General features: G+C 47.7%; 8 protein-coding genes across 8 annotated transcripts; 5 read left to right on the forward strand and 3 right to left on the reverse strand.

The window, feature by feature from the left end:
* Positions 1-288: 288 nt before the first annotated feature.
* On the forward strand, positions 289-797 carry N7458_004691 (SBDS family protein; the record flags this gene model as incomplete). The annotated part of the gene is made up of 2 exons (XM_056908073.1): positions 289-452; positions 524-797. The coding sequence occupies 2 exons, from the start codon at positions 289-291 to the stop codon at positions 795-797; spliced, it is 438 nt and encodes a 145-aa protein (XP_056766691.1).
* Positions 798-1,190: 393 nt separating this feature from the next.
* Positions 1,191-3,231, reverse strand: N7458_004692 (vacuolar ATP synthase catalytic subunit A; the record flags this gene model as incomplete). The annotated part of the gene is made up of 5 exons (XM_056908074.1): positions 1,191-1,247; positions 1,299-2,195; positions 2,251-2,918; positions 2,976-3,060; positions 3,115-3,231. The coding sequence occupies 5 exons, from the start codon at positions 3,229-3,231 to the stop codon at positions 1,191-1,193; spliced, it is 1,824 nt and encodes a 607-aa protein (XP_056766692.1).
* Positions 3,232-3,692: 461 nt separating this feature from the next.
* Positions 3,693-5,357, forward strand: N7458_004693 (F0F1 ATP synthase subunit alpha; the record flags this gene model as incomplete). The annotated part of the gene is made up of 1 exon (XM_056908075.1): positions 3,693-5,357. One exon carries the CDS (start codon positions 3,693-3,695, stop codon positions 5,355-5,357), a length of 1,665 nt encoding a protein of 554 aa, XP_056766693.1.
* Positions 5,358-8,136: 2,779 nt separating this feature from the next.
* On the reverse strand, positions 8,137-8,630 carry N7458_004694 (uncharacterized protein; the record flags this gene model as incomplete). The annotated part of the gene is made up of 3 exons (XM_056908076.1): positions 8,137-8,412; positions 8,462-8,542; positions 8,598-8,630. 3 exons carry the CDS (start codon positions 8,628-8,630, stop codon positions 8,137-8,139), a joined length of 390 nt encoding a protein of 129 aa, XP_056766694.1.
* A 685-nt stretch (positions 8,631-9,315) lies between these two features.
* Positions 9,316-10,996, forward strand: N7458_004695 (oleate hydratase; the record flags this gene model as incomplete). The annotated part of the gene is made up of 2 exons (XM_056908077.1): positions 9,316-9,872; positions 9,931-10,996. 2 exons carry the CDS (start codon positions 9,316-9,318, stop codon positions 10,994-10,996), a joined length of 1,623 nt encoding a protein of 540 aa, XP_056766695.1.
* Positions 10,997-13,677: 2,681 nt separating this feature from the next.
* Positions 13,678-16,119, forward strand: N7458_004696 (uncharacterized protein; the record flags this gene model as incomplete). Its single annotated transcript, XM_056908078.1, has 4 exons — positions 13,678-14,164; positions 14,218-14,561; positions 14,638-15,817; positions 16,007-16,119. 4 exons carry the CDS (start codon positions 13,678-13,680, stop codon positions 16,117-16,119), a joined length of 2,124 nt encoding a protein of 707 aa, XP_056766696.1.
* A 607-nt stretch (positions 16,120-16,726) lies between these two features.
* Positions 16,727-17,733, reverse strand: N7458_004697 (uncharacterized protein; the record flags this gene model as incomplete). The annotated part of the gene is made up of 3 exons (XM_056908079.1): positions 16,727-16,815; positions 16,865-17,537; positions 17,587-17,733. The coding sequence occupies 3 exons, from the start codon at positions 17,731-17,733 to the stop codon at positions 16,727-16,729; spliced, it is 909 nt and encodes a 302-aa protein (XP_056766697.1).
* A 2,716-nt stretch (positions 17,734-20,449) lies between these two features.
* On the forward strand, positions 20,450-21,685 carry N7458_004698 (RasGEF domain-containing protein; the record flags this gene model as incomplete). The annotated part of the gene is made up of 3 exons (XM_056908080.1): positions 20,450-20,863; positions 20,912-21,373; positions 21,422-21,685. 3 exons carry the CDS (start codon positions 20,450-20,452, stop codon positions 21,683-21,685), a joined length of 1,140 nt encoding a protein of 379 aa, XP_056766698.1.
* Between the last annotated feature and the right edge of the window lie 69 nt (positions 21,686-21,754).

Raw genomic sequence — 21,754 nt, forward strand, 5'->3', positions numbered from 1 at the left:
CGAGTAGTGTACACTAAGCGCGTCAAACTACCTCAAGATCTCGATCCGTTACTAGCAGTATTTTGCATGTAATACCTCAAATGCTGTGGCGCATCCATGTCCCAATTGTTCGTTGCGTCATCATGACAACAAGGCATATCGAAAACTGTCGATGTTGCCACCCTTATATTTCTCGACTATTGTTTTCGCTGCGTTCTTGGGATTTGCGTGAACGTTGTCTTAACCATCTTTCCGCACTACTTATCGCAACGTTACAACAGATACAAAATTGCACCACCACCATTCAGAATGACCCGAGGGAATACAATGCAGTCCAAGGCTTACTATAAGGGCCGGACTGAAGACTTCGTCATCTTCGTTGAGGACATTACCGCGGTGCAGAACTGGAGGAAAGATCACACTCTACCACTTGCGCAGGTGATGGATGGGTGGAAAATATTTACCTCACATCAGTAGGTGCCTGCTTTCATTTATCCACGTGCATTATCCGAGTTCAGGAAATATCTATCAGCCTAATAATGAGAACCCTGGAGGCGCACGCAAGGCTATCTGCTAATGGAATCTTGCAACCCTGCAGACATGGGCCTCAAGGGATACATAATGAAGCCAGCAGGGATACTCTTGAGCGCGAGTTCGGAACATCCAATGACCAAGAGGTCATATTTCATATATTGGAGAAAGGGGAAATTCAGGAGTGTGTCGTGAGTACTAATCTCTCCTTTATCTCGCCATTGTTCATATTCATTACCGATACCGATATCAATACCCAGTACCTTGCCCTTGAAGTCGAGTCCTAACTATCAGATCGCATACAGAATTCTGAACGACAAGGAATTAAAAACGAATCCCAGGGATCACGAGGTATTCATTAGGACCCCGAGGGAACTTATTTGGTGACTGATTATTACCTCATCCAATGATTATGGTGGTCGTATTTAAGCTGTTTTTGATTGAAGAGCCTCAGTCTAGTGCACAACAATCTTTTCAGAAGTAGCGGGATGTCTATATAGCTAGTTGATGTCGGTCTTAGAGCCTATTTCCTAAAATCAATGGACATTCGTTTCAGTGAATCTGCCCAGTGTCGATAAGGCCCGACTGAACCCACAATAAAATAATCGAACCCGCGGATTTGCAATATAGATTGAAGAATCAGAAAATTGGGCATCGGTGTTCATTTCTCTGTGACCCTCTCACTTGTTTGAAATGGAGACAAACTTTTCTAATATTGCTCGCAGGAAACTATTGTACTATTGAATTGTCAGGCTAAATCAATAATAGCACTTGGCGCTACTCCTTACCTTCACTGACACAGTGTCCTCATCATCAGGCATCTCGAACTTCATATTTCGGAGTGTGCTTGAAATACCCCCAGTGAGTTGTTTGATTTTTGCCCAGTTATGACCCTCAGATATAACTCGTTGGCTCTCATCATGGAAATGCATAAAAGCTTTCATCATATACTTCGTTTTCCATAAAGGGCAAAACTCGTCATACTCACTGTATCCGTTCTGTTGTAGAAAGTCTTCTTCAACCAGTGAAGCCACATCAAGTGTTATCCTTTCGTGGTCATTGAGTGCAGCCTTGCCGACCAGCTGTATTAGCTGTTTCAAGTTGTCAGAGGAATATAGAAGCTGTTTTATCTTGTCCCTGAGCTGCGGAAAGCCAGGGTGTTCCTTCTCGTAGTATTCATCCAATACTGCTAGGTATTTGCTGTAGGATAACGAGATGTTGACGGACGGAAAGTGCTTTCTCTGTGCTAGCTTCGTGTCAAGGCCCCAAAACACCTGAACAATACCAAGAGTACAGCTGGTGACGGGGTCTGAAAAGTCTCCACCGGGAGGGCTCACCGCACCGATAATACTGACGCTACCCTTTCTTTTCGGGCTCCCATGAGCCACGATCCCTCCAGCACGTTCATAGAATGAAGCCAGCTTGGATCCTAGATACGCAGGGAACCCTTGATCCGCAGGCATTTCACCTAGGCGACCAGATATTTCACGCAAGGCTTCGGCCCAACGAGAGGTAGAATCGGCCATCAACGTTACATTTTTTCCTTGATCACGGAAATACTCGGAGATAGTGATAGCAGTATAGATTGAAGCTTCACGAGCGGCGACAGGCATGTTAGAGGTGTTGGCGATGAGGCAAGTTCGCTTCAGTATAGGCTCGGATTTCCCCTTAAGCTTTATAGACCGCTGGTTTTCAAATTAGATCCTTAAAATCAACGTACGTGCCGGATCCCCAACATACCATAGAAAACTCCATCAAGACCTCAGCCATTTCATTACCACGCTCCCCACAGCCAACATACACGACAATATCACTGTTCGAGAATTTGGAAATGCTTTGGCTGATGACGGTCTTGCCACTTCCGAACGCACCGGGGATACATACTGTACCGCCCTGGGCACATGGGAAGAGAGCATCTAGGGTCCTCTGTCCAGTGAGTAACGGGGCATCGCAGCGCAATCTCTCAGCAACTGGCCGAGAAACACGCACCGGCCAAACGTGCATCATACTATACTCCGTGGTTTTCCTGTCAAACTTAACAGCCAAAAGCTTCTCTGTGACTGTGTAGCTACCTGCCTCTGCTATTCGAGTAATCTGTCCCCCCGCACGTGGCGGAAGCATGATTTTGTGGTCACCAAGTAAATTATTCTCGATGACACTTCCCCAGATATCGCCGCCTGTGATGTGATCTCCCACTCTGAACGTTCCCGGCTTGAAGTCCCAGGATTTTTCACGGTTGAGCGACGGGACATCAATGCCACATGGGATGTAGATGGTTTTTGCCTGGGACGATATAGCTTCCAACGGTCTTTGGATTCCATCGTAGATTGTGCCCATCAATCCAGGACCAAGTTCGACAGCTAGTGGCTGTCCTGTACCAGTGACAGGATCGCCGACTGCTATACCACCTGCGATTTTTAGCCGTATCAGCGGGTGTAGCTGAGCAAAACTTTGCAAACACGTACTTGTTTCCTCGAAGGATTGTATGGTAATCCTGTCTCTCTCTATTCTGATGACCTCACCCACTAACTGGCCGTACCCTACTCGGCACTATGGAAAAGGCAGTCAGGATAATTATGCTCAAGCTGGCCCCGTTATACTCACAAGTTCGTACATACAGCAGCCTCTCATGTTCTCCGCAATGATGACAGGTCCCGAAACAGAGAACACTGAGCCGTGCCGTCCATTTTCAAGTTCTGGATAATCCACTTCGGATGCCATCGGAGATTCTTTCATAGATATTGTTATTTATTATCCAAATACCGTTGGAGATAAGTTGGAATGACCATTACGTCACCTTACGACGGGCCAGGCGTATTCAATGGTTGGAGCGGTTGTGTGCCCATTAAGGAACCTCTGGACGCCCCAGTCAAGAACAATGTAATTAACTATGGCAGTTAGTCATATGACTTTGCTAGTCTTATACGTCACTACCCGCATACTAGTTCACGATATGTGTGTACAGTCATTATCGCAGACAATTCCACCATAGCTTACCCCACTGCTAATAAAGCCTGGATTCCAGTCAAAGTCTGTCGGAACATAGACGGGTAAGTTGACTTTCTGAGAAGTTAATTCTCATAGTCAGGCATAGTCACGTCATAATTTGGGGATCCGTTAACTTCGTCTTTTCTCCGACTTCTGCGAGGTCTCATCATTAACATCGTGGAATTTAGCTCGATATGCCCAAACCCACCTCGCGGCTATTTTATCGCACCGTCGATTTTGCTTCTGTCCTTAAGATCGGCAGGTTATTCTATGGCTCAAAACCAGATTGGGCGACATTTCGCAAGCAATTTCGTTCATATGCCATTAACGCCAAGGTTGGGTCCAATGGAGTCTCTTCAACGCTGGAACGCCGAATACACGGCATTGAGGAGGATACTAAGTTAACAGAGACAGGCCGAGTTTTGTCTGTTGGTGACGGAATCGTTCGCGCCCGTGGCTTGACTAATATCCAAGCTGAAGAGCTGGTCGAATTTCCGTCCGGTGTGAAGGGTATGTGCATGAACCTGGAAGCTGCTCGTGTCGGTATCGTGCTCTTCGGTTCGGATCGCCTTGTCAAACAGGAAGATACTGTCAAGCGGACTGGCGAGATTGTTGATATTCCTGTTGGCCTTGAGATGCTGGGGCGAGTGGTTGACGCCCTCGGAAGTCCAATCGATGGCAAAGGGCCCATCAAAACTACCGAGAAGCGGCGGGCTCAGCTCAAGGCCCCTAGTATTCTACCTCGCCAGTCCGTCAACCAACCTATTCAGACTGGTATAAAAGCGATTGATGCTATGGTGCCAATTGGCCGCGGTCAGCGGGAGCTGGTCATTGGGGACCGTCAAACTGGGAAGACGGCCATCACTCTGGACACTATCCTAAATCAGAGAAGATGGAATAGCTCCTCCGCTGAATCTGACAGGCTGTACTGTATTTACGTCGCTATCGGCCAGAAACGCTCCACCGTGGCCCAGATTGTCAAGACTCTTGAAGAAAATGATGCCATGAAATACTCGATCATTGTCGCAGCTACGGCCTCGGAAGCTGCTCCTTTACAATACCTTGCTCCCTTTGCTGGCTGTGCTATGGGGGAGTGGTTTCGAGACAGCGGCAGACATGCTATTATCGTGTATGATGATCTGTCAAAGCATGCAGTGGCCTACCGTCAGATGTCGCTGTTGCTTCGCCGGCCCCCTGGACGTGAGGCTTACCCTGGAGATGTTTTCTACCTCCATTCACGTCTTTTGGAGCGTGCAGCAAAATTGAACGACAAGCATGGCGGCGGCTCTCTTACCGCCCTTCCTATCGTTGAGACTCAGGGCGGTGATGTTTCTGCGTACATCCCTACCAACGTGATCTCTATCACAGACGGGCAGATATTTTTGGAATCCGAACTCTTCTATAAGGGCATCCGTCCTGCGGTCAATGTTGGACTTTCCGTGTCTCGTGTTGGCTCTGCCGCGCAACTCAAATCAATGAAACAAGTTGCCAGTTCCCTCAAGCTGTTTTTGGCCCAATATCGCGAAGTTGCGGCCTTTTCTCAGCTGGGTTCGGATCTGGATGCCGCCACGAAGCAAACTCTTCGACGTGGCGAGCGTCTGATGGAGCTTTTAAAACAAAAGCAGTACGCTCCTATGGCTGTCAATGAGATGGTACCCTTGATCTATGCTGGTATTAATGGTCTTCTTGATGATATACCTGTTAACAGGATTATGGACTGGGAAGCTGAGTTTCTCGCCCACTGCAGACACAACAAGCCGGAGCTGCTCTCCAGGATCGAAGATGAAGGCAAATTAAGCAATGACCTAGAAGCTCAAATTATGGAGGTCATTGTCGCCTTCAATAAAGTTTTCTCATAGACCGTGAGTTATTCCTAGAGCACTACTCGCCGTTGAATCTCTTTCGTTTGATGCTTTGTTCCTGGAAGGTTTCTATTCGCGATCTTTGCACGTTTATTCAGATAGCCAGGAATAGGCCTGGATCGACATGATTAAATGTATTCCGCCACTTTAGCACTCGAAATTTCTCTGTATTTCTAGGGGAAAAGATGAAACTTTTATATCAAATCCTTTACGGTATCCTGGTATACATATCAAATAACCTTTAACGCCGCTAATTTAGTTTTCAAAATTCGTAGTCTACTTCACCCTTACGAAAGGCTTTTGAAACTGATACCCCATACTTAGATGACATGAACCTTTATTTTAGTAGCTAGTACCCTAGCTCTCTGAACTTGTCGGTTGTTTTCTCAACCGCAAGAGCTGTTTCTCCGGGCGTTTTGTTTTCATAGTAGTAAGCTAGGATGATCAACTTGTCTGTTTTAGCACAAACAACCCCTGTCGTGTTCTAGACATGTATAATTAGTATAATGTCGGATAAATGAAGATCCAAAGTCTGATTTTACCATTCTCCCAGATATAAACTTGTCATCGGCTTGGATGCACATGTAGTTTTTGCCACCCACAACAATGCCTTGTTCGAAAGCAGAGCTAGGGTTCCTGAAGAGATCTATAAGATCATGGAGTTCGCATTGGTAGACCTATCTGTCTCATTAACTCCTGTGCACACAAAGTTCGACATGCTCAGTTAGATCAAAGTACCATATAGCCAGGCGAAATCGCCCAATCACCCCCATTCTCGGCATCAAGAAGAGCAGCGTCTGCTCACCGTCCCTCTCTCCTCACAATGTTAGAAAACAACCTCCGAATCCTATAGTTGAATATCATGAAATCGAGGGCGGGTATAGAGGCCCTTATCAACGATCACCAAAGCAAAAACCTAGACATTCTTCTTGTCTAAGAACCACTAATTACCGTATATCGAATATATATAAACCACAGCGCATAGCGACTATACAAACCAACAGTGGAGGACGACTTAGCTCGATTCCGAAGCCTCATCTATATCAACCGTAGGTTTTTAATAACTTCTCACTGATAAGTGAAATACGACTACCTAGACCTAATAGCAATCAGGATCTTCAATTGCATATTTAATACCAGACCTGATATTAGACCGTCGAACTGCGCTAACAGTCGATCTAGTTCCCTTTTCAATGCGTTGGAAACTGTCAATCAGCAACTCCATGTTACGGAATTGACTGTTGAAGATCAGAGCCAGCGAGTTGAGAGCAGCGATGGCAGCAGTCATGCGTGGAAGCAGGCTATTGATCTGGCTACTCATGGACATTACATATTTCCGGCAGTTGTAGACTTTAGACTTGTCGCTTTTTGCATCGGCCAGTTTGTCCACCACTTTCTGATGGGCGTTGACAACCAGGGTACTCAAATAACCCCCTGGTAAGGAGAACTGCTTAACCCACCATTTCCACTCGCCGGGGTTGTTGTATTTGTCCTGTGGGACGAGATAAGTAGCTGAAAAGATCAAAAAGTTATACCTTCTCTTTCTCCAACTTCTCTTTGTCTTTGAGGGCTTTCTGCTCTGCCTTTTCCAGGTCAGCCAGGTCGGCATCAAGATATGCGATGGGCTTGTCGTATTTTTTGTCCTTGACAGTGACAGCCTTAGAATAATGCGTGGGTCACCGCAGCAGTGATACACTACACTACCGACCGCAGTTGGCTTATATTCGGTGGCCAACCTGCAGACGGCGGAAGTCTGAGCTAGCAGCGGGCCGCAGCGAGACGTATTCTCCCGTTGGCTATTTAATAGTTGCTATTTCTCCACCTATTCCACCTTTTAAACAAGCAGCCTTCCTGCGCAATTTTTGACAACCTTTGTTCTACGATCACATTAGCCACAATGCCTTACTGTCTGGTAAGTAGCTGTGTACCTTATAACCGTGTCATTTCAGCTCCTTTCATCTGTTCGATTTACCAACACGTTGAATGCTACGAAGGCGTTCCGCCTGAAAACGTCAATCAGTACGCCTTCTAATCCAGCAGACTCTAAAATTACGAACTAACTACCTTTTTTTGCAGGATCAAAGAATTCGTTAGAGGCAACAGAGGCGAGATTCTGTAAGTTTACTTTGGTATTTACAGTGCTGAAATTTCCGAAGACCTGGCTCGTTTGAAATCTCACGAGGTTGTAGAAGACGTTGAGCTTGATGTGCTCGCGACGAAACAATTATCTTCAACTGAAGAAGCACCGGCCCATCCTGTGCTAGACGATGTCGTGTCACTAGAGAAGAGGTGCCTCATTCGACATCTAGGCCTCGAAACCACACCAAGTCGAAAACCATTAGGTGCGGCTAATACATGCCGTTATTGTTTTTCATCATCGTCTGCCCCGAATTCTACCCGTGGTGCGAAATGCCGACTTTCCGGGTTATGATCGAATGATCTAACCGTGGTGACCTACGCCTCGCCATGTATCCGGGAATGGACCAGGGGTCCTAGGGAAGACATAATGCATGTATGCAAACCATTTTCCTCAACTAAGTTCACTGTACTTCTGACACCGCTTTCCTTCAGCATTATGCCATATAGTCTGCTTCGAGAAAATCGCTGATTTCTCCCAAGTAGAATTCCTTGCCCGCCTTCAACCTTTAACAAGGAAAGGAACGCTTTCAAGTTCCGAGGCGTGAACGCTGGAGGAATTCTGGGCGGTAACTATTTCGTCAATGTCCATTTCCATTTTCCTGACAAATTTCAATGCGATAATTTGATTTCAACCTTCTTAAGAGACATGATTATCCTGTCCCTCCTTATTTGGAGGTTCTGCATCTTCAATATTGGTTTGCTGGAGGAGAGGACTCTCTTCGGGACTCGCACTCTTCCTATGCAAATCTTCGATGGCATCCTTTTTAACGTTACTAGCGGATGGGATAGGGGCATAAGGATGCGAAATGCTGTCTCGATGTGGATGCGCTTTTCCTGTTTGAATAGCGCCGTTGTCGGTCACGCGATCAGCGGCGGAAAGAGCGTAATCGCCAGAGTCAAAGTAGGTCCGTTCCTTCCGGTAGTTAGTTAGCACGTGTCGTAATAGACTATATTCAAAGTACCTTGGATATTTGACCGAGTAAGCCTCCACGCGGCAGCTTTCCGTACTTACTGAAGTGACGTTTCTCACTTTCAGACATCAGCTTAGGAAATAGTGTCAGTACCTTTGCTTCCAGGCAGGGTAGGGAAAGTTGTTACCTCTGGATGTGGTCCGTTGCCTGCTGACTGCATCTGTGAGATTATCCTTGTGTTTTCCGAGGATTTTTCCTAGCATGCATTGAGAAGTGCATTTGAGCAGGAATACTCTTTGATTCCCGAACCAGCTTTCTATGACGTTTTTGGTGTCATGTGATCCATTTGTGATAGTCATCTCAGCGGGCATGGGAACAACGTAAAATCCGTTTAGGTTACGATACAGGAACATCAATATTCCGGAACCATTCTTGATACAGATTAGTACGTGGTGACACCACCTTCAAGAAATACCGTACTTGCAGGCAGCGAGCCCAGGTTGACGATAAGCGTGTGGCGGCGCACAGGAAACGGTGGTTCATTTCTTGGTGGACTGTCCAAGACTAAGAGAACAGTGATAAGAGGTGCGGCGGAAGGTGGGAGACGCGTTAATTAGCGTTACTAGGAGGATCTGAAAGAGATGGCAAGGGTGTCAGTGGGGAACTGGTTCGCGGTGGGGATCTGCTGCCTGAGTCAAGAAGCTAAACCCAAAAGGGAAGAGAGGATGTTATCGCTTTGTTTGCATTCGCTGGGGCACGTGTGGCTCACGTCATCACTCTCTTAAATCTATCCCGAAGGTAAATCCGAGAGTGTAGAATAAGCGATAAAAATCCACCCCAAGAGCAAGATCAGAGCCCGGAAACAGAATCTGTGGATATTTATTCGATTGAAAATCTGGTCTAAGATGAATCGTCAACAGAAAGCTGTCCTAGCCCAAGACCGTCGGACACCTAGCAAGGTCAACGCTTGGATACTAGGGAGCAGTATTGCGTCATTGGCATCGGCTGTTCATTTGATTTTGGATGCCAATGTGCCTGCATCTCAGATCCATATCCTAGAGTCTCAAGACACCCCTGGAGATGGAATTACCAGTACTGGCGATTCGCTAATCGGATACGATCATCGACCTGGATGCCTGCCAAGCTTCAATGACGTTTGCATGAAAAAGCTGCTTGCTCTGGTGCCTTCCACAAGCGTTTCTGGAAGGACAGTCTTGAAGGACATCGAAAAGTATTATGAGGATAAAGTTTCCCAAAATGTTCGTGTTACACACGTCTTGGCCCAAGGAGATCAAGGACCAAGGAGAACGGACGCTAGGGACCTCGGCCTAACCCTAATAGACCGAATGAAGTTGACGATGCTCCTATTGAGATCCGAGGAAAGCCTTTCCAGAAAACGAATCAATCAGATTTTCAACAAACCTTTTTTTGACAGCACATTTTGGATTGCTTTTTCTACTTTGTGGGCGGCTCGATCCATAAAAATTGGGTCATTCCACAATGCTAAGATGGAATAACAGATTTACCTTCCAGCCGTGGCACAGTGCAGCCGAATTCCGGCGATGCCTTAGAAGATACTTCTACGAATTTCAGAACTTGAACACTAAGAAACCCCTAGATTGCACTCAGTTCAATCAATTTGAATCAATTATCATGCCGATCATCCAGTTTCTTCAAAGGCAAGGAGTTGATTTCAGACTATGCACCAAGGTTACAGACATTGCGACACTTTCAGACTGTGGTACAGAAACAGTTTCAGCTATTCATGTATTGCGCGATAGCTCCCGGGAAACAATCACTGTCTGTGCCGATGACATAGTTATCGTCTCCCTCGGATCTGACACGTCAGGCTCGTCGAGCGGTACCAACAAAAGCCCGCCGTTTTCAAAGACGATGATAGCTGAAAACGAGTTGGATGAAAATTGGTCGCTGTGGCTAAATCTACGAACGCAGCATCCGACACTTGGAGATCCATATAATTTCTGCACTAGAGTCACTGAGTCTATGTTGGAGACTTTCACGGTGACGCTCAAGGATGCTGATTTCTTTAACCGTTTCGTCAAATTGACATGTGACGAGCCTGGCATAGGGAGCTTGGTATACTTAAAAGACAGCAGTTGGAAGATCAGCATGTGTATCCCACGTCAACCATTTTTTCCCCTTCAACCCGGCAATATACAGACCTTCTGGGGTTATGGCCTTTGTCCAGAACGTGAGGGTAGCTTTGTGAAAAAGCCGATGCTCAATTGTTCCGGGGAGGAAATAATGACTGAACTGTTGTGGCACCTTGGCTTCCTCTCACCATCGATCCTGAAAAACTCCATCACAATCCCATCTGTGATGCCACGGATGACAGCATCACTATTGCCTCGAGCTTACGGAGATCGTCCAAAAGTGATACCAGAAGGGATGACCAATCTTGCTGTGATCGGCCAATTTGTGGAAATACCAGATGAGACGACCGTGAGTATGGAGTATAGTGTGCGAGGAGCCCAGTTAGCAGTGAGCCAGTTGATGGGCCTTGGCGAGGAACCAGAGAACACAAGAAAGAGACTTTTCCTTTCTTTTCTGGATTTATGGGTTTGATGGAGATTGCAAATGACACCTAATCTCGCTTCCAAGTACCCGAAGATCGTAAAGTAATGGGTCCTTTCAGGATCACCAAAGCTGTCCATGTGTTTCACCTCTTTCCAAACTACCACAGGCAGATCTGCATCTCCCGATAGCTTGCGACAGCAAATGACAGAATAAGTGGAAGAGTATGATTTCCCACAGAACATGTTGAAACAAACACGGCATGAATGGCGAGCTGGGTCGAAGAAGATGCCAAGATATTAAACATTGTAGAAGGTTGGATAGTAATTTTGGAAAAGTTCAAACTTACTCGGCAAGTGTAACTATGGTCATCTATTGAATTCTGGTTACGGCTGTAGATTTGTGTTTCGTTCTGGAGACTAGTAGAGTAATTTGGCGAACGAAAGAATAACCCATCTAGTACCTATGGCACACAGCCCCCATAGCTGTCGGTGGATGACGCCATTCTTGCCTTGGAGCTAGGTGAATCTATCCCGCGAGCCTGTCAAATAATTGAAGGGTTCTATGACTTCTGGAATCTCAACCCAGTTGGTAAGATACATCCACCCCTCGAGTCTACCTGATAGCGTCTTGCCAAGGCAAGGAACATGCAATATTGTCGGTAGAACAGCTCCTGGCACACCACAAACAGACACTAACTCATCGTAGGGAACCATTCAGGATTGCGCAGCTTTGCGACCACAGCCGCAGTCAGCCCCGAGGATCTCTTTCTGGATCTTCCAGAGCTTCCCATTCCTTCTCACGGTGCACTGGATGCGGGGGTTGATTGCGAGGAGCAAGGTCAACCATTGCCATGGCTGTCGATTGAGCCGTCGCCAATATATCATGGGCCAACCAGCAGCTTTCCCCTGACTATACACTGTCTTCTCTTCCCTAACTGCGAGGATTGCTTCTTTGTCGAATGGAGGGGACCCGATCTATTGTCCCCGCTTACGTACAGCGAGGATGTGTTTGGTTTCCTTCGCTCCACACTCCCTGGCGGGCCAGTCCGTTGGCTTAGCACAAGACTGTCCATCACAAGTCGGTTTTCGGGCCAGACAGTAGTCGATCTTCCATTCACGATTTCACCGAGTAATTGGAGCGCCGACTCACTAAGCAGGTTTCAGCTACATGTCTACGATGCTCTATTACACTGGGTTTCCTATTGGTGTCGGGATGCTAGTTTCGATCAATTTGTGGTGCAATTAGCGATATGGCCGTGGCGAGACCGACAACAGAGAGGCGGAATCGAGCACATGGAAAAGAACTATTCAGAGATCTCTCCCCTTGATCCAGGGATTTTTGTCCACAACATCATCAGCAATTTCTAAAACAAGAATCAACTCTGACTTGTTGCGATAACATGCATCGTATGTAGGGTAGCACCGAGGAAGCCGTATATTACGACTCCGCCATCCTTGCGGCAGTATCCTACCATAGTTACCCAAGGAGGTGACCTTGTCTCCTTGTGCTTTATGAATTTCCTCAGTTGAACTTTACCCAGTTGAACAGACTATCTGGCACGAGTGCCGGCTCTTGGTGTTTAAACTGGTATTTACACTGCTGCAGCACCCTGGCCGATGCATTTCCGGCTCCTCTTGCCGTTCAAACAAGTTTCCAAAGATTTTTCATCTCAACTGGCGGGATGACTGTATAAAATTTTTCTGAGTTAGATTATACCATCTATGCCATCCATAAGCCGGCCTGTTCGCCAGACTAAATGCAATACAGGCTGAGGCACGAGTCGTGTGCTTTCCAGCACTCCATCATCGTGGGTCCCGATGGAGATAGATAAACGTCCCAATCACTAATAAAGTCACTGCGAAGTAGACACGGCACGGTTCCTTAACCTTCAGAATTTTTTGGCCTTTGGATCCGCGATGAATTGGCTTTCTGGAACAAGATTGTGGCTTCATGCGCGGTATGTACGCCTCATAGAGAACCTCAGTATTGATGGTCTGATGGAACAAATCCTGTCAGGTATAGGAGGTCACACTATGTGCCCATGGTCTACGAAGATGCTGAGAGGGTAGGCCATGAGAACACATTGTTTAATGTGGCCCCCGCGAACAACCGGAGTTTTGCGTTGTATACGCTGCCACCGCCGCCGATCTAAAGCCTACCACTGGAAACACTGGCATAACCCCGTGCTAAACCCGGCGTCTGGTATCTGTTCAAGGAAGAGGACGAAGTGCGCTGAGATTCGGGCTCAGACCTACGCCGACAACCGTACAGTCGTCTATGAGCTTCCTGCGACACAGTCACGTACATGGAAATCGGACCCATATGCGGCATGAATTATGCCTGGTACAGAATCAGAAGAGCATTAGCATTTTGGATAATTGGCCATCTTTTCCATTTAGCAGAACGTATTGCCACTGTAGCAAAGTGCAGATCGCATATTCCAGTTTGGGCAATGACAGTTTAGACAGAGTGTTAAGCGGCCCGTCATTCATTGCGGTGGCAGATACTGTCAAGCACCCTTGTTGACACTTGTTTTTTGAGGATGTAATGCAGCTGGTGGAACGGCTCGTGACAGCTTTTCTACCGTCAAACGGCTCCAGCTTCTGCACGTCGACAATCGCGCAGGTGTCTGTTGCTGTTTTATTTAATCGCCTAACAAGCCCGCACATGAAGCACTCACGATAACAAATAACTCCGACTTCAAAGCGTCGGACGGGAGCCAAGTTGGCATGCCTCGAGGAACCAGAAACCACAGACGTTCACGACCCCGAGCTGCGAAGATCACACAAAGCAAGCAACGCGAGATCGAGAGAGATGAGTACAGGCTCTTTACGTATCAGGAGTCTTGCTTCAAGTGTGTCGCGATTGTCCAACTGTCCGACCTATCCGTTGGGCGTAATGCGAGCCGGCTTATTGAAGATCGCCAGAATGTGGTGCGGCTGAAACGGACTTTGAGATCACAAGGATGTTACCGTATGAGCAAAGCTTTTCATGTGCCCGTCGTGATCGACGCGGTGGTCTGGGATGCTGGACGAGTCTGGCTCGAGGCCTCCGCGTTGCCTCCTGATCTGCCATTTGATCAACTATGTAAAAGCCCGGACTACACACTGCTAGCCCTGGATCAAGAAAGTCTCATCACGGCCGCCAGAGCGAGATTCCAGGAGCTAGGTGAAGAAAATCCATGGTGGATAGTGGACGTGTATGTGACTACCTCAGGTCCGTCGACCGCAACGTAAACCCCACTGGCATGGCTGCTGACACAGATCAAGGTCACCCTGGATCTCTTGATCAGGAGCTTATTCGCACGCTTCGAGAAAATTTCCGCAAAGAACGATTTCCCTGCGACGGGCGCATCTACCAAAGTATTCGTTTCTATCAAGGCGCGACTGGTGGGCGTCGTAATCAAATCGCCGAGAACTTCTGGTGGGCGGTCCTACAGAGCGAGCCTGGCAGCCGAAAAGCAGACTACCTGCGTGCACTTCCTCAACCCCTGGTGGACGGATTCGATGCACTTCTGCCCATAAAGGGCCTCTGGGCCGATATGAGTATTGGTGTCTTGCACAAGCTGAGAGCCATGCGATGTAACGAGGTGATGCTACTCGTCTCTACCCATGTTCGTGTCGTCGATGGAAAGATACTAATCCGATATGTGTATTTAGCCCATAATTTGTTACTTGAACTACATCCAGCGCGTTTTCTATAACCTGGTAGGAGGGCAGGTGGATCTCCTTTCCCAAATCGATGCGATGACGGTTCACCTATTGCAGTCCCGAGCGCCTGGGGTCTCAGCCCGGGACTTGAATTTCCTCCGCCTGAAACAAAATAGACTCTTTAAGTACATCGACTGCCAACGAGACCGTGATGCAATCTGGCAGAGAATGGAGCGGATTCATCTCCCCATCCCGACACTGAAGACCTTCTTCCAGGATATCCTCTTCCTCGATGTCGGACAGAGCGTAATGCGCCAACTCTGTCGTAGCCCTTTAACGGCGACGCGATCAATTGACCAAGCTTTGGAAGAACAATACATTGTAGAATCAGGAGGACTCGGGTACAATCTGTCAAGAATTTCTGGAAGTCGGTTCCGGTCGGGACTCTGGAATCTTTGGCGATTCAGCCAGCAGTTCGCTTTCGAGCTGACAACGCAGAAGGACCATCATCGCCGCGTGCCTCGGAAAATGGAGGATATAGAGCGTGCACAAGAATATGGGCTCCATGAAATCCCCACCGCAGAGATGGTTCCCTCTCTCCGATTCCACTTCTTCGGCCTAGCCCGTCTCCACGGGATTCATCCTCCGGTGTCTGTCAACGACACGGAGAGAGCTATATCTGAGATCCCCTTGCAGGTGCAATCCGATTTCCCGCCAGAGGAGGGCCAAGATGTGGATCTGGAACGGCGCTGTGGCAAGCCTTTTACCGACTCTATTGAAGCCGACCGATATGCCCTCTCCTTCGAGTCGCTCGCACATCCTACTATCCAAGTACGTGTCAGCGCGGTTTCGGTGCGACAGTCCGTATTTAATGCCTTTTTTTCATATCTCCTTCCCCAAGAGATTGACAGTCAGGAGGGTAGCGGATTTTGGCAGGAATCTGATGCTGGTGTGACTGCGGGACCTGAATCTTTTAACCTGGCACCTGAAACTTACGAACATGTGCATCCGTCTCCCGTTCGCCCACCTAGGACCCCCGCAAACTTTGAGCCCCTGCAGCCGAACTACAGCCCGATTTTGGGCGATCCTTTCTCTCATTCAGAACAGTTGCACTCTGTCCAGATCACGCACTTCAGATTCGAGATCCCAAGCTTCCGGGAGGGGGCTATTTGGCTTCCCTATAATCGAGGCGCTCTGGACGCATTTTTCGAACATCTGAGTACATATGACTTCCATTTCTATTTTTTTCCAGATGAGGAGAGACCCCTGTCACGCCAAGGAGATAGGACGCTCAGTCATTGGGAATGTGCTTCTCATTACATGTTATTTCCTTTCTCGACCATACGCGCCGTTTACTGTCGAGGATGTCTTCTTCACCCTATTTATTCAATTGGACATGCAATGACAGGCCAACGGGGTACCAGGGGAGTGATAGCTGACAATGTGGAAACGTTGGTTGAGGGAGCGATTGAACTTGTCCAGAGTGCTCAAGCAGGCGCCTTTGAATATAATGGAATTTGAGAAGCAAAGCCTAATGCTAGGTCACCGTTCCACACAAAGGGATTGCCCAATGATTTTTGGGAATCGGCCGTGGTAGTTCCAAACTGAATCAGATAGTAAGTGGTTAAGAGCCGTACATAGCTCAGGTGAATCCTACGTCCTGCTTTATTCGGGGTAAGCACGACCCTAGATTCGTGGTCAACATGGGGTCTTGGAGACGATGTGTCTAGTGCAAGTATTTGTATAGTGGCGGTCCGTTAGTATCCAAACCCTAGTACTTCACCAACTTTCTTGCGGGATTTTCTACCTTACTAAATGCACCCAATTTCGATCAAATTTTTCCTTAATTTAGTGCACTAGCTTCCATTCTTAATCCTCTTTTCTAGTGACTTTAATGGGCATTTGTGTTGTTAATAAATATGCCCAGATCAGTGTAAAGCATCGCAGGGTGGTGCGAAAGGTAGGCGGTGTAGACCAGGTGGTCAGGAGGTACAGGGTTACAAAGACTTGTGGTCAGACATTGTCAAATATGTATTCTGGTACCGTATACGAGTCAGGGATACCGTGGTACGTGACAGGACGCGTTAAGAATCCTTTGAGAAGCGTGATATCTCGGGAGGAGTTAGTTCTAAACGCTTGCTTTCATGGCCGCTGTGATATGCGCTATACATGGCATGCTTTCGGACTCTAGTGTTTCGGCAGTTCCGATAACATAGCCTGTGCAAGATCACAATACAACCGGCAAAGATGCTTGCTCCTAGTATACTGCCGAAAATCGCCGCCAGGCTTTGTTTCGAGGGCCGTCGCGACACCCCGCTCCAATCCAACTCAGTAGTGGGGGTTGAGAAAACAAAACTTGTCGTAGATGATAAGGAGCTGATGATAACAAGTGTTGTAGATGATTGCGGACCTGAGGCGCCCTGTGTTGTGTCCTCTTGCAGGGCATTTTGACTTTCTACCTGCACATGAGAGAAGTGACCAGGTTGGATACCGCCCTCGGCAGACGTGCGGATGAGAGAAGCCTGTGCACGTTCAGTTGGTTCTAAGTCGCCGATAATGTTGTCACTCGGAGGATTATTGCTTCCTGTCGTTGCTGGTAGAACACGCTCGATGCCAAAGTCGACTTGTGAAGTTAAAGTGAGAAGGTCGTCGGGGAGAGAGCCTGGGGATTTCTGGTTCGTTTCGAGTGTGACTAGGCTTTGAGTTAGGGGGTCGGTAGAGGGCGTTGCGCCGAGGGGACTTGGGTCCGGAGGGCTGGTCGCAATAGATTCCTGGTCTTGGGTGTTGTTGAACTCCGTTGTGCTTGGCAGACCTTCTGGTGATGTTGTTGACGGAGTGAAGTCAGACCCACTACCCGAAGGATTTTCTGAAGGTGCCTCTTCAGTCTCCCTCGTGTTCGGAAGGATCTTGACTTGTATCAGCCACCGTTCCGAGGGGGGCTGGTAGAGCAAGTCGTATGAGCCGCAAGAAAATTACCTGATCAGATACAAGCCTGGAGCTTAGATGGGTGCACGAGAGCCGTGCGAAGTATGCTTGCAGTGTCCGCGACGATGCCTTCTCGGAGGCTAGCCGATGGTATGAAGTTGATACACTAGTAAAGACTAGCCCCTGAGGAGGAGTCGGTACAGAAGTCATTGTATGATATTATCCATAAAGTCTTTCGATAAACCCTTTACTGTTGCAGGAAGTAGTGGGTCCTCGACGATGGATAGGCAACGTCGATCCAAATGGCACAATTGTGGATTTATACTCCTCCCAACATTTCTCTCATGGATGCTCGGATCCTCATAAAACACTTCCATGGATAGAGACTCGTGAAACAGTGAAAAGAAAGGATTTAGCTCAGCCATCAAGAAAGCAAAGGGGGTACGTGCAAGAATGCCGCTTCTATAGTGGCACGAGTCGGCTCGCATTTTATTTAATATTCGCTCCTCCACCCATCCTCTAAGCCCTAGTGAACCGTGGGTTTCGGATTCTGATATGCGACTGGAGTAAGAAACACCATGTCCTATGCCGCTGACTCACTCGGTGACCCACCCCCTTACATCAGGCACGGTTCGTCCATGGTTTCCCTTTCAGGTGTACTTTCTCATCTAATTATTACAGACTGGATAAGTGCACTCAATTTTTGGTCAACTTGTGAATCTTGGTCCATTTCAAAGAAGCTGAGGGAGGACTGGCGTTTTTCCAAAGCGGTCTTGAAGACCGCGGACTGGAAGTCGGTCAAAAGCGCGATACAAGCTCGCAAGGACCTCACGAAGGCTTTTCACCAAGCCAGATATTTACGACATCAGGTTGAAAAAGGAACGCTGGACAAGAGAGAGGCGGATCGGAGGGTGAAATCTGTCTTTGGACAATTTGCCGAATCAATGAACAAAGTGGAGCTTTGGACAGGTGAAGGATAATCTGGCCCAAATGAATACGCACTGTGGGCTGACCAAGTGTAGATTATCGTTTTACGGCTGCGGCAAACTCTGTCGACAAGAGATGGGTGTCAGAATAGTCGTATTGAGAAGCCGTGAGCAAGATGAAATGAGAGCGAATGCGCTTGGACGAATCTGTGTCTAGGTCACCTGAACATCCAGATTATTGGCCAGATGTGAAGGCGGATAAACGGCTCTAACAGCCCCTATTACCGGCCGATATTACAAGTATATTACTATAGAAGAAAGTTTCGTAGGAAATGGTGTTTGATAATACAGGAACCGACCAATGCTCAGCTGATTTTTTGCTTTCTCAATCCGAGAGGTGGTATTTTGCCACTAAAAACCAGCTGATTCAACAAGCACCCACCACCGTGTGTTTTTTGCGGTAAATTGAATGGATTATGATTACAGTCATGCTGTGGTACCAAGCCATATCCGTAGGCCCTGAGGCGATGAGTTGTCAACAGCGATCTCCTAGTTCGTTAATGCTGGGAAATTTTGTTGGGACCAGCACGGGAGAGGATCACAACATTCTTTTGCCCATGTGTTAAGCAGTACCAAAGCGATTCTGAATGACTTGGATTGCGCTCTGATAACCAGGTCCTGTTTCAACCCTTCTGGGATACACTCCGCCGCCACCGGAATTGCACTTATTACCGACTTGTACTTGGGGAACCGCTGTGCGATTCTACCGAGTACCTGTTCTTGGGTAATGTGCGTCGTTTGATCAATCTGTTCGGCAAGATAATGGTGGAATTGTTGAACACACTCTGTGAAAGAGGATTTAATCGCCCTGCGAGCTATTGTCATCGTTCCATGGTCGGCAGCTTGCGCCTGCCGTGCAATTGATCGAATCCCTCTCCTAGCTACTTTGCGAAGGAGGCCATACGCTGGCTTCTTGCAAATGAGTACGATATTCCGAGGCTTTGGTGTGAGTTTTGCCTCCCAGTTCAGTTTAAGGTGCCGGTACCTGAGCGAATGAATGGCACGTCGCGGAAATCGGTGGAGTGGTAGAATTCTCATCGGACTGTGAGGCTGATTGGTAACCTTTAGCTCGTCATGGGTTTGACGCCACTCGAGGGTCAACAAGGCACGATGGTGACGAGTTACAAATTGGTATATATAGAGCTGACGGATGGCGTTTGTCTTCTAACAATCAAGAAGGACGGTAGATAGGTATAATATTGTGACAAGGTATCCCGGTATATCATGAGAAACTACGGAAATAAGAGTTGTAGTTGGGTGTGTCCATCCGTACTTGGGGCGAATGTCGTTAATTAAAAGGGACGGAAACGGGGCTCGGTTGTTATTGGGATTGTTGATTCACTGGAACTAGGCACACCGTACCCAGCATTTTCTTGATAAACCCTCAGCACATGTTGATCAATCAAATTATGTTTTCATGCGTGGCTTTGAGCTGAATGATCACCGGTCGTATTTTCATCGAGGGCGCATAATAACAACGTCTAAGCGTTCCGCATCGATAGTTGGAATGCGGTACCTTCAATTTGAGGCCGTGCTGGATCAAATGCAATGAGATACAGTTCGAGCTCAGAAACTCCAAGTAAATTAGGATATGAAGACTGTAGCAAATGTTGAAAGTTAGGCATGCGTTTTCTTGATGGACTGGCGCTTAGTGTTTGTCCGGATCGATTTGGAACTGCGGCACCTTCAAGGGTACCATTAAAGTGGGGATTTTTGACAGCACCTTGGGTTTTCTCATTTGTCTGCTAGAACTACCATCCTTTGGCAACCATCGGCATATCTCAAGGATAAAGCGGAGCGTTGACGCATCGTTCGCCTAGTTGCGCTGTTAAGCCGCTGTTGGCATTCGGCCTGTATCTGCAAATTAGAACAGCCCAGTTTCCCCTTAGGACAAACAACTCGGTTATTGCTTTCCCGGAAGCTGCGTACTATCATTGCAAATGGCCGACCGGGCGCCCCAAGTGCCGGCTATACGACACTCGATATTTGAAGTGCCATGGCCAATGGTGGATTTGGAGGTTACCCGACAACTTGAGGACGCAGATTTATCGAGTGACAACGACGGCTTTCCTAGCGCCCGCCATTGTAGAAAGGTGTCATTGAAGGACAGCCCAGTATCCTGGAAAATTTTCTCAAAGCATGAAGATACCGGGGCTATCACCATGCAACTCCTGCGGGAGAGCTGGAATATGTTCAAGGGTCTGGGTCTCCGGGACTGGGCTGATGATGTGTTGGGTATGCCGTCGACCAAGATGAAGATCTTCAGGCTATATTACAGCAGACTAGCATTTTCGCTGTTTTCTTTCCTTCGTCAAGTTCCTGATGAGATCACCACATACGATTCTATAGTATCGGTAGGAACACACACTCTGCCTTGGACCCGCCCAGACTAAACATGGTAGACCATTCGAACACACGATCGGCTCCTTTACGCCAGTCTCTTGCACGGTCTCACACACGCCAAAGATCGCAGTCCGTACCCGGCTTTGACACTGGATACATCACCTATTACGACCCCAGTCAAAGACTTACTGTCACATCCGACGAACGACATCATCTGTCAGTTCGCGGTCCTCGAAACTCGCTACCAGCGATATTGCAGAAGCGTAGACCTTGCGAATGGGTCCTACTTCCGAACCGCCACCGCATTACTGACCCTTGTAATCGATCAGTCTGTAGTCAGTGGCTCGAGAATCCTGACTCGCGACATACTACGGTCCTTTCGCCAAATCAGTCTTGAGGGTGTCTGGAACGATGACTGTCATCTGAAAGCGCTCGCACGTCGATGGAGCTGCCTCTGCCACGAGGCAGAGGAGATTGCAGCTTCAGGACGGCTGAACACCAAGCTACTGGGGCTCTCTCAGGTTGGTTCTATTATATTATCCAATGAGCTGGTAACTCACACTGTCTAGGATCTCTACAACCACCGAGATTTTTTCTCGCTTACGGCAATTTTACGTGGGCTATCAAACGGAGGCGTCGAGCTGGAACCTGTATTATCTGCATTCCTTGATGAGAGTCGGAATTATGGACAATATCGTCTCAAGCTGCACAAGGAACCCTGCCTTCCGTTTATTTACCCATTTATCAAAGACCTGAAGTTGGGAAATCATAAGGCTGTACAGGGGATTTTTGGTTTCCTTTGCTACCATCAAATCTTCACACAGGCTATGTGATTCCGTGCTGGCATCTTTCTGAGGATTTTTTCTGGATTAACTAAGGCTTGGGCTGTGGCGGGAAGCGAC

This window comes from Penicillium daleae, assembly GCF_028827525.1.
Source record: "Penicillium daleae strain IBT 16125 chromosome Unknown utg000005l_segment0_segment0, whole genome shotgun sequence".
NCBI lineage: Eukaryota > Fungi > Ascomycota > Eurotiomycetes > Eurotiales > Aspergillaceae > Penicillium > Penicillium daleae.